Source organism: Pelecanus crispus, chromosome 1, assembly GCF_030463565.1.
Source record: "Pelecanus crispus isolate bPelCri1 chromosome 1, bPelCri1.pri, whole genome shotgun sequence".
In the NCBI taxonomy this organism is placed as follows: Eukaryota; Metazoa; Chordata; class Aves; order Pelecaniformes; family Pelecanidae; genus Pelecanus; species Pelecanus crispus.
In genome coordinates, this window is record NC_134643.1 from 105,161,431 (window position 1) to 105,181,477 (window position 20,047).

The 20,047-nt window shown below is 35.2% G+C and overlaps 1 protein-coding gene across 3 annotated transcripts in view; it reads left to right on the forward strand.

Annotated features, from left to right (window-relative positions):
* ARL13B (ARF like GTPase 13B) overlaps nucleotides 1-15,204 on the forward strand; it is a 51,931-nt gene extending 36,727 nt beyond the window's left edge. For 2 of the 3 annotated variants that reach the window (XM_075710498.1, XM_075710510.1), the window contains exons 4-10: nucleotides 1,126-1,231; nucleotides 4,489-4,691; nucleotides 7,065-7,161; nucleotides 8,388-8,619; nucleotides 9,096-9,212; nucleotides 9,675-9,743; nucleotides 14,646-15,204. In XM_075710498.1, the coding sequence (XP_075566613.1) occupies nucleotides 1,126-1,231; nucleotides 4,489-4,691; nucleotides 7,065-7,161; nucleotides 8,388-8,619; nucleotides 9,096-9,212; nucleotides 9,675-9,743; nucleotides 14,646-14,722 (901 nt within the window). In that variant the 3' untranslated portion in view covers nucleotides 14,723-15,204. Of the gene's footprint in view, nucleotides 1-1,125; nucleotides 1,232-4,488; nucleotides 4,692-7,064; nucleotides 7,162-8,387; nucleotides 8,620-9,095; nucleotides 9,213-9,674; nucleotides 9,744-11,413; nucleotides 11,432-14,645 lie in introns of those variants that run through there. The other variant, XM_075710505.1, reaches the window with a different exon arrangement.
* Nucleotides 15,205-20,047: the final 4,843 nt, after the last annotated feature.

Consider the following 20,047-nt stretch of genomic DNA (forward strand, 5'->3'; position numbering starts at 1 on the left):
TTTGTGATGGACCTTTTAGGGCTTTAGATTGGAAGCTTTTCCATTTTCATTTCATATACAGAGGAGTTTTCAGTGAAACATTAAAAAGTTAGTCTTGATAAAAGGAAGTAACTTTCGTGTCTGTGGTTAGCACATGGTATCACCAGGAGTTTGCTGAGGTGAAGTACTTAAGTGTTTTGGTTGTTTGTAATTCTGGACAGCCCTCTTATCTTTGTAGCAGTTATTGATAACAGTGTTGAAAGGAACATAACAGCCTCTGCTTCAGGGTGTATGTCCATATTAAAGTGTGAAATAATTAATAACATTCTTTGGGTGGTAAACCAGATCTGGTTTGAGCCTTTTAAACAACACACATTATTGGCTGCAGTGTTGGATGCAGTTCCAGAGTATATGGAAGACAAATCTGATCAAGAACGACACTCCCCCAGAAAATTAAGATGTTTATCTTCTGGAGTCCTCTTTGCTATCATATCTCTAAGAAATAAGACAATGATGGCAATTCATCTTACAGAATACTTATATTGTAAGCTATGCATTTCATAAACTTTTTTTTTGCTTCCCTCTATTTAATAATAAAGGATATTTTTTAGAGCCATTCATGCAAGTTACTCCCTCTGAACTTTAAGTTTAACTTACAAAGAGTGGGTTCAAAACATTACATATCAAATTTTTTGGCTTCAGAGAGAAATTCTGGATAGTAGACAGACCCAAGATGATCACGAAGCAGTATTATGCGGGGAAGTACGCATGGTTTGGGAAGTTGCAAAGTTCTGAACTTTGATGCACAGACTCCAACTGATTGTACTGTGTAGCTTTAAATGTAGAACGGTACAGTCTTTTACATCCATCTTTTTAGCTGTAAAATATAATTGCTTAGTCTATTAATAATTATTAAATAATTACTAAGCACCTTAATAATTATTTAATGTTAGTATCTGCTGACAATGTGGACTAACATGTTTATTAAGTAGAAAGAACAGTTAAGAATTAAAGCTGAAACAAGGCATTTTTTCTTTACTTTCTCCTTCACCTTTTTCTTCCTACTTTTGTCAAAGACTTAGCTTTTGGAGATCTGAGAATCTCTTCTGTCAGGGTGCTAAGTGTTTGCTTTGATCTTTTCTTTAGGCTGGCAAATAAGCAGGACAGAGAAGGAGCTCTGTCAGAAGCAGATGTAATCGAGTCCTTATCTCTGGAAAAGCTTGTCAATGAACACAAGTGTCTATGTCAAATTGTAAGTATATTTTAAGATGCTTCATTTTCTAATATATATGTAAAGCTTGCAATAACGTAGGAGATTGTGCCGCATAGCGTAAAACTGAAACTAAACACCTGCAATGCCAGTAAAGATACAGTACATATATCTGTTCTGCAAGTAATTCTACTGTTCCCATTGTCATTCTGCTTCTGGGTCTGTTGAAGAAATCTTTATAACAAGGATCCTCAAAGTGTACCTGCTGGTCCATTCTGAAACCATGTAAGAATAATTAGTTACTTGATGTGGTTTAAAACTTGTTTAATTGGACAGCAAGCTTAGTATTCCACCTTTTCAAAAAGAAGCAGGAAAAGGAGTTTGCCTATGTTGACATTCAGGAAGGATCACTGTTTGGATATGATGTTTGTCTCATTTCTGTTCATAGTAAAAGCATCATTTAGTCTGAGTCACCATCTGGCAAACAGTAAGAACTTAATCTAATTCCTAGGGCATCTAATTCCCAGCACAGTAGTCACCAAAGAACATTGTTAGAGCTAGTTGCTAGTTAATATTTGTCCTAAAATAACTACATTTCAGATGCACTATTCACAGTCATGTTAAAAAAAAAAAAAAATCATAAGAGGGGGGAGCCAAAACCAGAAATCTGTATGAAAGCTACTTAATATTGGTCAATATTTCAGATAATTTATCCAGATCAGTAGTCCCTGAAGTTTCCTTTAAGTCTTTGTTTTAATCAACCAGTTTGTTAGTTAACTATTTGTGGGTTTTACTCTTATCATCTTTTTCTAATTGCAATAAGTATTTTAAAAGATAATGAGAGTTACACTGTTATTAACCAAAATTGGAAGGCAATTTTGCAAAACCATTCCAGCTGGTATTTGTGTTTTAAAATTTAAAAAAGAACTCTAATTCCCTAGGGAGAGTTGCAAAATTCATAGGGTAATACGTATTGCTATTATTTTCTCTAGAAAGTTGACTCATAGCAGGGCATAGCTATGTTCATTATGTCATGACTCTTTGAGTGCTTTTCTTCAGTTAGTGGACTTTGCACTGTGCATATGTAGCAATCATAAAAATAAAAAATTGCAAGTTCGCTGTTTTTTTTCCAAGGGACTTCTGTGACAAAAATATTTTCTTGCAAAGCATTATCAATATAAAAAGATTCCAGTGTATTTTTCCAATACTTTAGAATTACTTAATTTATGACATGTTCCAGTAAAATGCTGTTCTTGCTCTCTATTTATATCTTGGGTGTAATCAACAAAGAAACTAGATCACATACTCTAAGTCATTCTAGCTGAAAGCAGCTGAGAGTCTTACATACTCAAATGGACAGCTTCTTTACTAGGCCCATTAAAGGTAAACATGGTCCCAAGTTATTTCAATATGATGACTTATGGGGTGAATTTAGACAGGGGTGTTGTGAAACAAGATTTAAGTAAAATTAAGCAAGGACCAAAACCGCTTTTGTTTGTTCTTATTCTTTTAATTAGTTTTCTTCTGGATCTCTAAATTTCCCCACAAAGTATTAAAGCAAATGGAAGGAGTAATTTGTCTCGCTGTAACACAGTGTCAGTGAGGATGACCTTCCTCTTTTTTCTTTTTCAATACATCTGTATATTCTATATTTCTAAATTTCTATACTTTATAACTGAGCTACAGCAACAATAATCTTGGTGCAAACTGAGAAGAAAATTGCCCCAGTGCTCTCTATTGTTTTATCTTCATTTTCTCAGAAAAACAAGGTATTATTGCCTATACATCTTCTCCCCGATTAGGTTCTGCTAGAGAGTATTGTAGTGTTCCATAGTGAACAGCACTCATATTTAAACCTTAATTTAGACAAAGTAGGAATGTATTAAAATGCAAACTAGTTTTGGCACTCTAGGGGGACATAACAGGTCAGAATTACTTTTTTTCTGTTGTCATATCTGACTATGGTGCCATTTAAGTGCTTGTCAAATGAAGAGATAACACAGAGAATTTTTTAGGTGTTGACATTGGACAGTTAGTCTTTTTTAATCTTCCTTCATTCATGAACATGAATCCTGAACACAATCAGTGCGAAATATCATTTCTTCATGTCAAATACATAGCTGGATCTATTCAATTATTATTCAGAGAACAGTTTAAATTACCCATACAGTGCTCCAAAACATTCTGGAAAGTAGTTCTGAAGAGATGTTGAGAGGTCATCTAGTCCTTTTCCATGTTCTAAGTTAGAATCGAACCATATCTCTTTTGTTCCAATTAAAGCCCATTATACTTCTCCTCCTGACAATGAACATGAAAGACAAATTATTCTTTTCTCATTTGCAGTTAGGCCTTATGTCTTTGAAGGCTATTACCATATCTCCTTGAAGCTTTTTCATCTCAAGAGAACCACTCCTGTTCCTTCTATGTTTTCTTACCAGATGTGTTTTCATAACCGATTTTGTCTGATTTTTCTCACTTTGCTCCTCTTGATTCCTTCCAGTCAATCCAATTCCTTGAATTGTTGCATCCAAGATAGATAAAGTGTTCCAAACCAATTTAGCAATGGGTTTTGCACCCATCTTCCAATAGATTCGCCTAGATCATGTTTCTTTTGCTTGCTGATGAGCATAACATGACAAAAGTTTTACTCCAATCAAGATGCATATTTTGCTTCACCCCTATCCATTACCTGTTCTGATCTAAAAAATCAAATTGGTTTGACAGTTTTTCTGACATTCACGCTGGATTTTATTTATCCCCTAGGTGGTTATGAACAAGTTGAACATTTCTTTCATGAACTGAAGCTAAGCTGATTCTCTTGCATCCCACTAGATAAATATAACATGGACTATTTAGAAACAAGCAGGAAAACAGAACATACATATTTGGGGTTGATAAATGATATTTCTGTATACATGCATAGATATGGGTGTGTATAGAAACAGGTGTGTAAATATATACATATAGCAGGTGTCTATGTAACAGCTGTGTGTATACGTAACAGGTGTATATCTGTTTCTAGAGATAGAAATGCAAGCATGTTTTTCTGTGCAGTATTCTAGTATTTTTTAAATGGGACTGGACATAATGGAATTTGGTAGAACTAATGTGATTTGTACCTTGGCAAAAAAAGCACCTAAATTTATAGAATACCTAAATGCAAATTTATTTCCCATACTTCTCAGTGTTTTGCAAGCTTCACAGTAAACAGTAAATTGTTTGGCTGATTTCTTGTTTTCAGTCAAGGAATGTGATCTGCACTGCAAATAATTTTCCCCTCCTTTTCCTTATATTTACAGGAACCTTGCTCAGCTATCATGGGCTGTGGGAAAAAAATTGATAAATCAATAAAAAAGGGTTTATATTGGCTTCTACATATCATAGCAAAAGATTTTGATGCCTTAAATGAGCGCATCCAAAGAGACACTACAGAACAAAAAGCATATGAAGAACAAAAGAAACTAGAACGAGCTGAGCGAGTGAGAAGGATACGAGAAGAAAGGTACGCTTGCTGCAATTTCTTTTTCCTCCCCTTTCTCTAAGATACTCGATTCATTCCTGTACATAGACCACATGGGAACCAAGCTATCAAGGATTTAAAGCTTACAAACCAAGAGTCTCCATGTTAAAAGTACAGACCTGAATGCTAGAGCCTTTCTTTAAGACCTACAAGTTTTTGCCTGGTTCATCCCCTTTATTTCATTTGCTTTATGGTGGAAAAGTACTGTGAATGACAGTTGCAAGGTATTGTGGAATAAATTTGGCCTTGTTAATATAACTTCACAGGAGGCTAACCTAAAAAATAAATCCTGTCATTTAATCTTGTTACCTTCAAGTGTGTTCTAAAATAAACTTTTATTAACTTAAGAGCCTTTGTAACCCATATGTGAATATCAGAGACTAGATGTGAAACTTTATTCAACACTATGCTTAATAAACTTCAGGATATCCAGCAGGTGAGGCATGGAGAAACTTAAGATGATGCAGGGTGGGGAAGCAGGGCAAGTGATTTATTACTTCTCTTCAAAGCCCTTTGTGGTCATCAGCAGCCCACCATGGTTCCTATTAGAGACTGATGTGAATCATTTTACTGGGGTATTCTTAAAAAATTCGCTGAGCACCCCTGTCCCCGCCTCTGCCCTATATATGCAGAGATTTGCAAGTTTGTTACTGTGAGAAGTAACTGTGAAGCTACTGTGAAGTGTCTTGGCTTGTACTCTTGCTCATTTGATTTACTTCAGCAAGTAAATTACTTAAGCACATTTTAAACACCTGGAATTTGACATAGTCTTCATACACATTTCACAAACTTATAAAAAAAATTCATATGCTGTTAGTCTGCCAGATGTCTCTGCATAGACGAAACCCTCTGACCATGTTGAACTGTGCTGGGTTTATGCCACGTTGAGAGGGGTAGTGAGGAGGACTGACTTTGAAACATGTCTCAAAGAGATTGTCTGACAATAAGGGCATTTTCCATATATTCTGTTCCCACTCAGTGATCTTGATTGTATTTGTTCACTGGAAGAATTGGTTGTGTCTGAATTGGATTAAATGCTTAAAAGTTTTGCTAAACTTCTTGTGTCTTAGAGGAAAGCTAACTAGTAACTTCTGCTGGTTTTACCTGTAGCTGAGGGCTTGTCTCAGATATAAGAGATGGCCTTAACTCTCATTTTGCTGTTTTGCATCAAATAGGTTTCTTACTGTAAGAAACAGGTTAATCTTGATTCAAGTGTAACTGTGTTTCATTCTGTGTTTTAATAATTCCCCAGGCTGCTTTTTGTTCAGACTTGCTTCCCTGAATGTTTTCTCAAAGTGCATTTCCTCCACAATGTGTTAGTAGCAATCGTCTTGTTCCAAATGGAAAACCAGAGAGAGAGGTAGTGCCAGGAAGTTTTAACACAGCACTGGCTGTTCCTTCCAAGTAGTGTGGTTTCATAGGTAGATCGGTGACTTCCTTTTCATTCCTATCTGTGCCTCTAAACAACGGGGTTACTTCCTCTCTCAGTACTTGCAGCTGTAAAGTAGGTGTAACAGCGACTTCCTATGCACAAGTACCATCACATAGGTTTATGAGAAGTATTTGATGAGCATATGCTTTATTAATGACATATCATTTAATACATAGTCTTTTAATATTTCTTACGTAGAGAGCTGGTACATAAAAAATAACTAGTGCTGGTGCAACAACAGTATACTGAGCATTATGTGTCTTTCTGAACTTTTCTGAGTCTCGTTGAAGCAAATACGATTCCCTGACGGTTACTACGTAAACTGAACAGTCTGGCACCCATTCTCCTTTTCTGTATATTAAGAAGAATCTAGAATTATGAGAAATTGAGGTGTATTAAAAATAGAAGAATATGTTTTAGATAGTCTGGTTTCCCACCACAGTTTTTTTTTAAAAAAAAAAGATTGAATACCTTGAAACAATTGTTATAAAAGATTACCAGGGTGAAAATTTCAGCATACTGTTGAACAATCAAAACCTTCCAGTTACAGATGTATTCTGTCACATATCCTGTCCTCAGAAACTGCTTCTACTTCCTGAAGTGCTGATTGAACATGCAGGCATATAGTAGCATGTGTTTCTACCTCTGCCATAACATATACTTGTGCTTTACTGACGTTAGCCTGTCATTGTGATTTCTGTAGACTGTTTTTGAAAATACAGAAGCTTATTGTAAAAATCAGCTGGCATAAATTGGAGGATGAGTTAGATGACCTAGTAAGTGTTCTCTATTATGTGAAATTTATGACTTGGCTTCTTCATAATTCTTTGTTCATCCCTCCTCTTCCCCCCCCCCCCCCCAAAAAAAAACCACCCCCAAAACACTAAAACAACAACAACATAAACCAAACAACAACAACAAAGGGAAAGAGAAGAAGGAAGAAGTGTACCTGATGAGGAAGACCCTGAGCCTGGGAACTCTGAAAACCCTTTCCAGCCTATATCTGCTGTAATCTCTGAGGTATGAGAATATGTGGAAATCTGGATCGGTTTAGACCTACTACTAACAAATGTCTGAGAGGTAATGAGAAAAATAGTTCATTTAAAAAAAATGTTCTAAGTCTGTATGCACAGCATTATTTTTTTTTTTTTTTTCATCTTGGCAGTTGTCTTTTGTGTGCATTGAATCAATGCTTTCATGTTAAGAAAATCCCCTATTATTGATTCGGGGACAAAAAGTTTTGCAGACACAGAATAATGGTATTGTAAACAGATGCCTGAACACATTTCCTAATTAAACTATTGGATATTCAGGAGTGGAAAATATTCAAGGTCTATTAGTTTCTTGTAAAGTGTTTTAGTGATGTAGTGAGTCATATAAAATCTCCCTGACTACTCCCTGACTACTATTTAGATTTCTGAGTACAATCTGTTTTCTGTTGAAAACAGACGATTGAGAAGCTTTCTTAGCTTTGAAATATGAAAAGCATATTTATATGTAATGTTTCCTTAACCTGTGTTTCTGAGTTCAAGTAGCTCTTATTTATTGTACCACATTTTTTTGTTCAGTTGACTTGAGATAACATAATCTCAATAAACATGTAAACTTTCAGAGGCTTTTCCAGTAAGCAAATTCAAACATTTGCTTCTCTCCAGGACAAAAGTGCCCATACTGTGTAAAGTCAGCTACATGCACAATAATATGCTTTGTAATAACATACAGAGTAAGAAGAGAAGGGTATAGCTGCGAGTGTTGCAGAGACGGTGACGTAGTGATACAGAACCTGTGAAACAGCCTATCATTGAGTCTGTATGACACAACTGGTATTTGACCGAATCATGGCAGCACCTTCTGGATACTTAAACTCTGTGCATGCTTATGTTGTTTTAACTACAACATTTAAAAAAAAGAAGAGGAAGAAATTAGGAGTTTTCTAACCTTTTGCTCAGGACTGTTGATGTTGTTTATATAGCTAGCATTTTTTTTTGTCATATGACCAAAAAGAAAGCAAGAAAATAGGCTATAAACCTAAAGATAAGTTCTTTTGCTGTTAATCCCTTCCCCCCCTTTCCTCTGGACAGGACATTGGAAATTAATTTCTTCACCCATTTGAAAATATTTTCTATGCTAGATGTGGGACAGAAAAATATTTTAGGAATATTTTGATTTTTTAAATAACCTTCCTGTCTTATTAGTCAGTTTACAGTATTAGAAGTTGTTAAAAAAATTCTTATACTTTTTGTTAGAATGAAAAACAGATTGAAAAGGAAAAGAAGCGGCACAGGTTGGAGACTGAAAAGGCTACGATTGTCTTGAAATCGCAAACAGAGCAGGAACAAGTGGATGCCCAGCGCTTACCAAGTAGCAGTAGCCAAAATACAAATGATAGTAGAATAGAAACATGCAATTCTACAACTACACAGCTTTTGCAGCATGAAGAAGAGAATGAGCAGCAAGCCTCAGAATGCCTCGACTCAGGTAAAACTGCTTCCTTTTAATGTGTCATTTGATGTTGTTTTTCATACAGTTTTTGCCTCTGATTATTTTTCATGATACCACATGTCAATTTAATGAATTGAAAACATAAAAATGCACCATTAGGTTATTGTATTGGAAAATCTGCTTCAAAAAAGTGCATGTTTGTTGGTGTGACTGATACTGTAGCTGAAACTAGGTTCATTTTTATCATAATCAAATATGTGGTCCACTTTCTATTAGTACCAAGCTAAGTTGAATTTCTTTATTAAAACATAGCATTTGCATATATTTTAAGCTTACAGTTTATTTTCTATAGCAAAATGTTGTGTAAATTTTACATTTCACATAATTTTGTGTTTAAGTTTGGACTGAAAATGCTGATGTATCTCACACCAGCAATTGTATTAAAAGATGATCTAAGAGATTCTCTGAACATAACTGTATGATATGTGATGCTTTATTTCTGTTTGGTATAGATAACGGTAAGAAAAAAAATAAAAAACCAAAATTAAAAAGGGGCCACAGAGTAGAACCTATTAATGCAGAAGAGACCATTCCCAAAAATCCTACACCACCACCAGCTCTTCCACCAGGTAAGTGTACTAACAAACAATAATCCATGTCTCAATTTGTGGTTATTAGTCCTTTAAAATATTCATTTGTGAATGATGAAAGTGGAATGGTCTTCATACAGAGATATGCTACTAAACCTTACTCTCTAAGAAATCTTTGATGCTGTTTCCCACTTTATGGTATGAACTTTCAGCAGTATTGATTGGATCTATTCCGCGGGGGAAGATGTTATTATTTTCACAAAAAAGAGTCAGAAACTTGACTACTCACTGATGAAAAAGTGATCAAAAATATCAATATTTTTAAGGGTAAAACAGTTTATTTTTAAAGTGTTTCATCATTATTCACCATATATACAATATATTACATACTTCTGGCATTTCTAAATGCTTTGATTTCTCCCAAAGAGAACTGGCTTCCGTACATTTCATAAGAATCAAATGCAGTCATGGTGTGTTTTGACTGTCTTTGTTTTCCTTTAGTTGGCTGGGGAACTCCCAAACTTAATAGACTTCGAAAACTTGAGCCTCTTGGTGAAACCCATCATGCTGGTAATTAAAAATATTTTGGGTTTTGTACTTGTTTAAAGCATTCTCCATTGTTCATTCACTTCTACATTCATTTCGTTCTTCATCTTTTTTTAATTTCTTATGCCAATTTTCATTGACCAAAAGCTAACCCTTTTGCTTAGTAGAAAGCATCTTTTTTGTTTTTCAAGTCTTATTTCTTTTTTTTACCAAAAAGAATAACTTCTCTTAGATTTCCTTATGAAGTTTAAAGTGTCACGGAGTATCAGAAGCTATTAATGATCTGAAGTTATTTGCACAGCAGCATGCACCTAAATGTTATAATGTGCCATACATATAAAGAGTAACAGGACCAGTTACTTTGAGTCCGAACACATATTGCATTCAAAATAAAAGTTTCAAAGTATATTTCCATTGTCCGTATGTAGAGAGATCATCATTATCTGATGCAATGGGAACAGGACTTGGGTTACCTGGTTACTGGAAGAAGCCTGAGGTACTCAGCAGAGAGGATACTTCAGAAAAACCTAAGCAGAACTACAGAGATCCAGCAGGGTTTATTAATTTGGGATCCATAGTGGCTTTTCCACATACAGGCTGGTTCTGCACTAAGCTGCCTGTTTGTTTCCACACTGATCTTACGATCTGATCTGGAAGTGCTAATTGCTTCACAATACTGAACCCAAATGGGCCCCATGTATTTCTGTAGTTCTGTGAACCATAGCCCACCTCCAGATGAATGTGCTGTATGTAAGCTGACTCCTTGTGTTGCCTCTTGACATAGTCTAAAACTTCTTCTATCCACTGCTACTGTTGCTATAGAGTTTTAAAAGCATAGTCTGTAAGATTTTTCTCATTGATTTGGGGGTGTTTGCTTGTGAGAAGTAAAGCTAAAGACATGTGGGCACTTCTGAATGAAGTGCATTATGTTAGCAACTCCAAATAAGGGACTTCAATCCTAGCTATGATGAAAAGCCCAGCATAAATTTGATTGCAGAAGTAGTGAGACTTCCAACTGACAACTAGGTTATTGGTCTGCAAGGAGAGGTTTCAGTGATAAAGCTTGGGATCTGCTGCTTTACTTTTACTGAAGAGCCAGTGTACCTGAATGTTCACAAACTGATAGGAGAAATAAGTTTAATAACTGGAAAGGTGTAGTAGGCAGATTCTTGACTTCTCTCTTCAATAATGACTATTTTCTATTTTTGGAAGACCACGGAACATTGTTTTTCATATGCTCATACTGCATCTTTTTCTCAGTTTTAGATTATAATTTCTTCATTTTCTTACATTTCTGTTTTTCAAATTTTGAAAAGCCAAGTGGAGCCATCTGTAGGAATATTAGGGGAGGAGAGCGAAACTAAAGCAATGGGAACACTTATACAAATTGAACAAAGAACATAAATTGAGGAATTTAGAAAAAGGAGCTCAGTGTGACTGTAGTGATCCTTGAGCTTAACCCTGACTTGGACTGATTGTACTATTGTCATGTAGTACAGCACCATGTGGACATACCTGCTGAAGTTCTGAAGCAACAGAACATGGAGCTTCTCTGTCGAAGAATCAAAACATGCCTAAAGGGGAATTAAGATCTCTAGAAACTAGATACTTATTTTCACAGGAGCGTAATTCATGTGTGTAAAATCTAATTTGTAGTCTTAATCATAAAACCATCTTGCTCTTTTTTTTTAAAGGCATGTAGAGAGAAGGCGGCAAGAAAGAAAAGCCAGATGAAGAGGTAGGGAGGGGAAGAAAGAGGAGTGATACTCAAATTTTATCTGTGCCTAAGGGAGGTGTTGCATTTTGTAGCAAGAGCATGGGTGGGGCAAAGAGGGGAAAAAACCACTTAAGCTAGGTTTCCTGCTCATGGGTGTGTACGTTAGTAACCTGAGATCTGTGTTAATTTAGTCCATTTGTAAAATAAGGATAATAATTAAAATATTTTGGAATCTGACAATGGAAAAGATGTTGGTAGGGTAACAATCTCTTGACCATAGGTGTAACCATTGAGATCAGAGGAAACTTGGAGTGCTCAGAACTTTGCAGATTAATTCAAGACGTTGCATGCTTTTTGCTGAGATTTTTTTTCAGGAATTTGGAGATGCTCACAAGATTCACACAGATACAGAAAATCCTGAGAAAGCAAGAAAACATGTATTAGGAAAGTACTGTTTATAAATGAAAAAAGCTCCTCAAACACACGGTAGAGCATTGTCAAACCTTTAGTTAAGTCTTGATATCAAAGAGCATCGATTATTTACTCTGCTTAGAGCAGTTTGTTTTTTACTCAGTCCATGTGACAGCCATAGAATCATTTAGGTTGGAAAGGACCCTTAAGATCATTGAGTTCAACTGTTAACCTAACACTACCAAGTCCATCTTGCACTGATTTTAGCTTGCCATCTGTCCTTGCCCGTTTTCTGTCATACAACAGTGTTTTTCAATGAGTTTTTACATATTTTGCAGACAGACAACTGCTCCTCCTTGGAAACTCATTCACGTTTTCCTAAGACCAGTGGAGCCTACCTTTTATCCATTTTTAGAATATTCTTTGAATTGCATCTTTCTGAAAACCAACTTCTTTTTGGCTGTCCCTTCAGCGGAGAAATAAATCAATTTTGATTTTTTTTTCCCTCCAGCTTCGCCCAAAATTCACTATAAAGGTGGTTTTAAGATTTTTTTTTTAGTCATTCAACTTTTGTGAAATAAAAAGGCCCGGTTTCCCTATTGGTTTCATGATTAATTGATATAAATGTCTTGAAGGCACAATTTGCAGTGAAAGCTTAAAGTTTTTTTTTTTTTTTATTTCCTTTAGCTGGGACTTTAGTAAGACTTTCTTTTCTATGGGTTTTTTTAGATTTTCTGAGGTGCAGTGTTTTCTATAGGAGTATTGCATTCTGTTGAACAATTCGCTTTGACAAACTGTTATTGGCCAAGTGGCTGGAAAGTCTTTCTATATGGGGCAAATGAGCACCTACCTTCAGGTAGACCAGGCTGTAAAACCTCAGTTCCGGTAGGATGCCCGGTAGATGCTTTTGTCAGGACTCTAGGTAAAATTGTTAGTGTCCCTAAGACCAAAGAAAGAAAAAAAGTATTTAACAGTCTGCTTTTAAAAGTTAAAGGAGCCTTGGTTATGCATAGAGGTTATTTTCAGGAGTAGTCTCAAAGTCTATGTCCAAGAGTGTATCAATGAAACATTTGGTAGCTCCTCAATGTAAGTCAAGAAGCTTCCTTAAGCTTCAAAACAGATATGACAGATATGACAAGATATCAAGTTGATTTCTGCTAGTCCATGGAAAAACACAGGAACAGGTGTTTCTCAGTATTCCTATGCATTCTAGTACAGGTCTTTGTCAGTTAGGATAGCCATTATTCCTTTGTTTTTGTCTTAAAAATTATTTTTTTGAAAGTGTCACAGATATGTGGTAGACCTTGCTGCTGAAATATATAAAATTAGTGTAGTGCGAGGTTGAAACAACCTCCAAAAGTCTGGCTTTTAATGTTAGCTGTTCTCAGAGATGTAAATCTGTCTTAATGATTTAATGTGCAAACTGAAAAATTTAAGTGCTAGTGAGCAGGCTATTTAGTATATATACATTGAGTCATTTTTGTGTCATTCTTAACAGAGAACGTTATCTTGGATGTTTAGGCAGAGTTAACAGCCAGTAGAGTCAATTATATAAATCTTTAATTTTACACTTTTTTTCACTAAAGACTGCAATTTTTCCAGTCATGCTAATGATTCTAGCACAACACTAGGTAATGAGTGTCTATTTATTGTCACTGGAGGATACATTTGCAAGAATGACAAGCCTCTCTAATGACAGGAGGTAAAATTGCTGGCCAGTCCTAAAGTTGTTTGCCAGACCTCAAGAAACTGGCTAATAAAAACATCCATTGTCCAGGGTTTTATTTACCCTATAATAATTTGTTTCAGTTTTGTTGCTTTTCACATGCTGCTATAACACTGAATTAGCTCTATTAAAATCAAAGGATTTACAACAATAATATAAAAGTGTTATTATTTTACTGATTAAATGTAAGGATAACTAAAGCCTTGATCCTACAGACATGTACACATATTCTTAGAGTAATGTAATCCAACTTGCTTGCTTTTGTTAATTTTAGCTCAGGAATGCAATTTAAACACACATGGCATATGTAGAACAAGTGGAACGTATTTTTCTCGGAAAATTATGATTTATTAAAGTTGAATTTTGTGTTGGCAGGCCATCAAGGCTTTGTTGGGGAGGAAGTTGTCTGTATAAACAACATTGAGATTTGAATGCTTCAAAAAGCTGTTTTTATTTTTTCTTGATTTCTACCTGTTTCCTCTTACCATATTTCATGATAGTATTTTGCTCGTGAAATGCTTTGCATGTACCCGTCTGCATGGTTTTTTTCTTCTATATCAATTACAAATGTTTGAGAATACTTGTTATTCTTTTCTGGTGTACTTAATAACTTTGTCTTGAACAATTTTACGACGTTAAACTCCTTTATTGACAACAGGAAATGTTGCACTTTTATCTAAAAATTCTTAACATAGTTATTTTAGAAAGTTAGTATGGCTTTCAAGATAGATGCCATGCATAAATGGTCCCAAAATTTTGGATGCTGCATAGCATTACTGTAACTTAAAACTTCGGTTCCTATTTTTAGGAATGTTTACAGATTACCTTTAGGGTTGATCTTGCAAATGCTGATGCATGTATAACAAAATGTAATTAAACCCTGTTTTGGCCACTACAGCTCCAGACATTAATTAGCACTATGTCTGAAAGTTGCTTGTAGGAATTAGCTCTAAACTTGTAGGCTACCTAGCTTTCATTAAAGAAGCAAGAATTTACCTTTAACAGCCTTTAAGCAAGAGAGATGCTAAATAACAAATTAATGTGTTTTTCTTCTCTGGCATTTCTTACGCAGATTTCTATGGAAAGCCTCTGCCCCCGCTGACGATACGCCAAAGACCCAACAGTGATACCCATGATGTCATTGCTTGACTGGATCACAAATAGCATTTAAAAAACATTATAAAAAAATTATATCAGAAACATTTTTTGCCCTTGAAGGAAAATTTTAAAAATGACAGTCTATCAGCTTGTTGCAAAATAACTTGGTGACAATTAAACATGGAGTTCATTCTATTGTACTTAGTTGATCAGACTTTGTCATTTACTTTTCACATCACCAGCTCTTCTTCAGGATTTAGCATGAAATCAAGAAAGGTCTGTGTGTCCATGGATGCTCGTATGAACATGGTATTGAATATTTATTGGGTTTACTTGTGAAAATATGTAGCTGTAAACCTGAAGAAAAATACCTTCAAGATCACATAATACTGGATTGTATGTTCTCACCAAGACCTTTCTCCAGGTGCTGCACAGCGGTTGGTATTTTTGCAGCTAATAAATGGTTCTAAAGCTTTTTGTAAGATTCATGTACAATAGAGTGAATATAGGAAGGTTATGCAACAAATACTGAGTATATTTTTCTAACTTTTTATAAAATTATTTGAAAGTTTGAGTGGACACGTATACCTACTACCAATAAAATGATACCTAGAAAGCATTAGAAAACTGATAGTCAAATGCATACAAGCAGAGTATGTTTGACTCCTACATTTCTCTTACAGTAGCAATACCTCTTAATAGGGATTACATTACCAGATGCATATTTTGTATTTCTGGCAATCTGAAGGGGGAGGAAGGTCGAAAGGAAAAGTTTAAGATAAATATGTTTTATACAAAATTTTGCTATTTGAATTGTCTGAAAGTTTTCTTATGTGTTGTTTTCTTTGTTTTGTTAACTGTGTTTGGCATAGGTAAAAAATACAGTTGGAAAAATAGAGCTGAATATTGTATTGTCTACTACATCATACAAGAAAATTGCACATAGTGAAAGTTTTGCACTAATTCAGTCATCAGTTCTGATGGAAAACTGCATCAACCAGTATGCATATAAGCTCCAGCACTTTTTGATCTCAATAATACTAAAATACCATCTTATAAACAAAAGAAACTCCAAATTTTTAAGGACTTATATAATATTTCCATGTAATGTGTTAATTTTACATTAAAAAAATCACATGCAAGTGATACACAAACAAGAAGGGTTACAGTTGGATATATTTCTATTTAAATGTTCTGTATATGCTGTTCTTCCTCTTACATTGGAGACAACCATTGGTATATTGTGTAAAGGTATAGTGTTATGCCACTGAGTTATAGCAAGGATGAAACACCCGTTCAAAGGTTTTTTTGAAGAAGCATTACTTGATGATTTTCTGTTATGCTCTCAGTCTTCCATAACATGTTATTACCAAAAGATTTTAGTAGATGTTAAAACAATGCAATACCTATATTCAGCATTTTGACATCAGAGATCTTTACCATATACCCCTTAAAGCAATGAGTTACACAAATAAACATCTACCATGTTAACTGAAATGAAATTATTAACTAAGATTTTTAAAGAGTATGTTTGAGTTGGAGGGAGGAAATCAGTCTTAAGAATATTAAGTTTGGAATGGGTGGAAAGAAATATTCCAGGTTTGCTAGTTTAGTGTAAGGATGAAACAATTTGTATGTGACTGTCGGCATGAGAATATTTTTGTTGTATTCTAATAGTGTAACATGGTTTATTTTGATTATTCTCAGGATTTAGTCATTTTCACTTCAAACAAATACAATATTAAGTGGAGGGGGGGTATGCATAAAAGTTTACTTGTGCAATCTCAATCTTACTATCTTTGCTATGTTACCACTTAAATTTTTTGGCTTAAAGGCTCTAAATTTGCAGGCTTATTTTTATACAGCTTCAGTTTCTAGAAATGTATTTCCCTTCTATTTTAACACTAAGCTAAAATAAATTAATAGAAGTCTGTATCAATAATAAAGCTAAATACTGCTGTGGAATCAAAATTTGAGAAACTGAAATGGAAGATGTTGATACTTATATGTGAAGTGTGTGTTACGCGTGTTGTGTGTGTGGACAGATGTATCAGTTTTGTTTCTGCTTTTAAAATAAATTTTACCAATATGTGACCAAAGTACTAAAAAAATGTTTCATACAGTTTTGTTTATTAATATGCTCTGTAATTATTTACTACAGTAGTTTTTTTCAGTAATTTATACTACCTTGACTTTTTATTTGCTCAAGATGACATTTATGTATACAATAAAACTAATGCACAGAATCAACGTTTCCCATATTATCATAAATGTACAATTTTTTGGAAGCAAGTATAGTCATAAATGTTTAATGGCTGCGAGTCTCATTTACATTGCTAGAATGTACAAAACAGAGACTTATAGATGGAATCTTTGCGTATTTTTACAACTGCAATGTGATCAAATTTAGAATACATTGATAGATTGGCACTAAGTTATATATATGTATACATATAAAGTGCTTTGATAGTGCACTTAATATTTGAGAGGTAATAAGTTGCACAGTTGTAAGTTGAGAGGTAATAATTATTGCACAAATTAGAAGATTTCATGAGGTTCTGATGCTTTCCGTTGTCAATAACATCACTTTCAAAATGTATCAGTGCATTTAGCTAAGAGTATTTGTACTTAAATACTCAAGTGGTAAGTACACAGAAATATTTTGTACTAAAGCAGAACATTTTGCATTATCTATGCGCACCATTTTAAATACATTTTAGACAAAATATTTTAAAGCTAAGTTAAATGTATCTTCTAAGATAAGGAATAATAATGTTTGTGAGCTGAATTAATGTAAAAGGTAATCAGTGCTTCAAAATAAGTCATTCTCATTGTTGTCTTCCTTTTTAGCCAAAACCTAGAATCCACAGAAGGACCTTACTCAGTGATTTAAAGGTTTTAAATAGAAAATAACTATAATTGTATTATTAAAGGTAGGTATATTTGATAGCCATTAGGTTTAGTTTCACGTCTGTGATGTGGTGTCCCCATGTAAATAATGCACAGTAAGCAAGGGACACTCATATTGAGGTGAGACAAAAGCCCTGCGATTTTAGAGGATGCTATTTGATAATCTTGTGAGATTTCTATTTCAGTTCCACAGTCCTGTTGGAGAATTAGAAAGCTTTAAAAGAATTACCTGCAACAGACAGCTGATGCCAGCTCTCTAATGGCCCTCTTGTGAGCCCTGGTTACGAGGACCAAGACGGAAGCAGCAAGGCACCCGCAGAGAGGGCCGCGGGGCGAGTGTCACTGGCAGTCCTGGAGCACATCAGTCACCCCACTGGCTGTCAGTGGGGCCGCGGAAGCCCATGTGCAACAGGCTCGAAGCCCATTTTATCTCTCACTTTCTGGGCTGTGAATTCTGTATGAGCTTTATAAAGGCTGTGGTGATTATCCTTTCCTTGAAACCCAAGGAACCGTAACTCTATCCTCTGGAGGCCTATCTGTCACTTGAAAATGGATTTCTCAGTTTTGCTATTTTAGATGACTTTTAAAATAAGGTTGCCAGGAGTGGTCTCATGACAACTTTCTTCTCCAGTAGAAACCAGTACATTTCCTGAGAACAGTTATTTTTGCATATAATGATGTCACATTAGAAAAGATTGATGGACAGTAACAAAGCAAGCAGCACAGGCTTTTTTATTTTTCTTTAAATAACATTCAAACAGTATTTTTTCCATTAAGATACTCTAGGATTTTAGTTGAAATCCTAGTACTGTAATTTCAGGATGCTACCCACTAACTTTGCCATACTGTCTCTTAGCTTCCAAGCTTCTGGAATTCATTCAACTTAAAGTACTTTACTATTTTGAACAGAACATACCCCACAGTATTTCAACAGATGCCTCTCTAAATGGAGTGAGGAACTACATTTTAAATGTAAGTGTAATTCGAGACCAGTTTATCTTAGGACAGAAGAATCGTTTTCATGTTTGGTTGATTTTGTAAGGGTTTTTGGAGGTTTTTTTTTTCCTATTTTCTCCCCCTACTGTTCACATAAGCTGTATTTTCTTACTTAGGATTGCTCTGGCAACTGCTCTGTGGTAACAACATCTGCGCTTTCCACAAGATTTTAGGAAAGTGCACCATGGAATGGTTAGCAATCTATGTATACTTCCCAGTGAATATGAATTTAAGATAACTTCAAATTCTCTTCCTGCTGGGCTAGTGGAAAGATTGAGAGAGGGAAAAGTTGGGTGAGGATGAGTAACAAGAAATGAAGTCTTTGCCTCAAGCCAAGTATGTAGGTTAAATTTGTGAAGACCAACAAAGCCAGGTGAGCCTGGCAGATGAATATGGTAGCTATGCTCCTGAAATAATGGTTCACTGATAAGCAACTAGATAACAGACTGAAGGACGGAGGAAGAATAGGAGACTCGGGATTGTGAAGTGTATACATACACTTAAAAATTTTCTTCAGAAGGTACTAGATTTTGCAGACCTCAAACTGATACTTAGTCTTCCCACCACCTTTGCATTTGCTACTGCAAAAAGCAGTATCCTAAAATTTATCATGCAGAAAAATACAGTCTTAAAGAGGTTTCCCAAAGAGTACTACATCCCAATAGCATTAATTTACATGATCTTCTAATCTACATTTTTTTTTATCCTGAAAGTCATGCCGTCCATGACTTCAATCTCCATAAAACCTAGCAAGCTTTTGCTAAGTCTGTCCTAACAAACAAGAAGAATTTTGTTTGCTTGTGTATTTCTAAATTACTATACAATAATGGTGAAGACTCAATCTGTGCTTGTTCCAGGAAGCTGTGGACATCTGAACAGTGAAAGTCACAGTAATGGCCTGTCTCTTCTGTTCACTAGGCTTGGAGGATGTTGACGTGCTGGTGGTGGTATTTCTGAATATTGACCTGCTAATTTTAAGACATTTTATCCATCCTCCACTCTCTGAAAGTATCAGGAGACAACAGGGCATAGACTCTGTCGTCTTCCTTTGCTTTCCTGAATGTAAGGACACGCTTAGAAAACACAAGTTTGACATAAGGTAACTTACGTTTAAAGGAAATATGTTAGCTTAAGGGTATTGTAGACTGAGGTTATAGTGGAGTTGTGGAGATAGAATGGATTTTGCAGAAATGAGATGCAGCTTGTGGTTTAACAGGGCATCCAGACACGCACGTGGTCACTTACCGTGGCAAGCATAGTTGCTCAGGTGGCAGAAATCGCATAGTTTTGGATTGCTTCTTATTAAGATGAACAGTAGCCTGCCTTTCAAAATGTAATGAAGTTAATTCCCCCAGAGTCAATCCATCTCTTCAGTAGCCCACGAGAGAGATACAGGTTGCAATACTATTTTTACTGTTTGTTGCAGTTTGCCTGTGTGTGATAGGGGTGTTGCTTAGGGAACAAACTCTT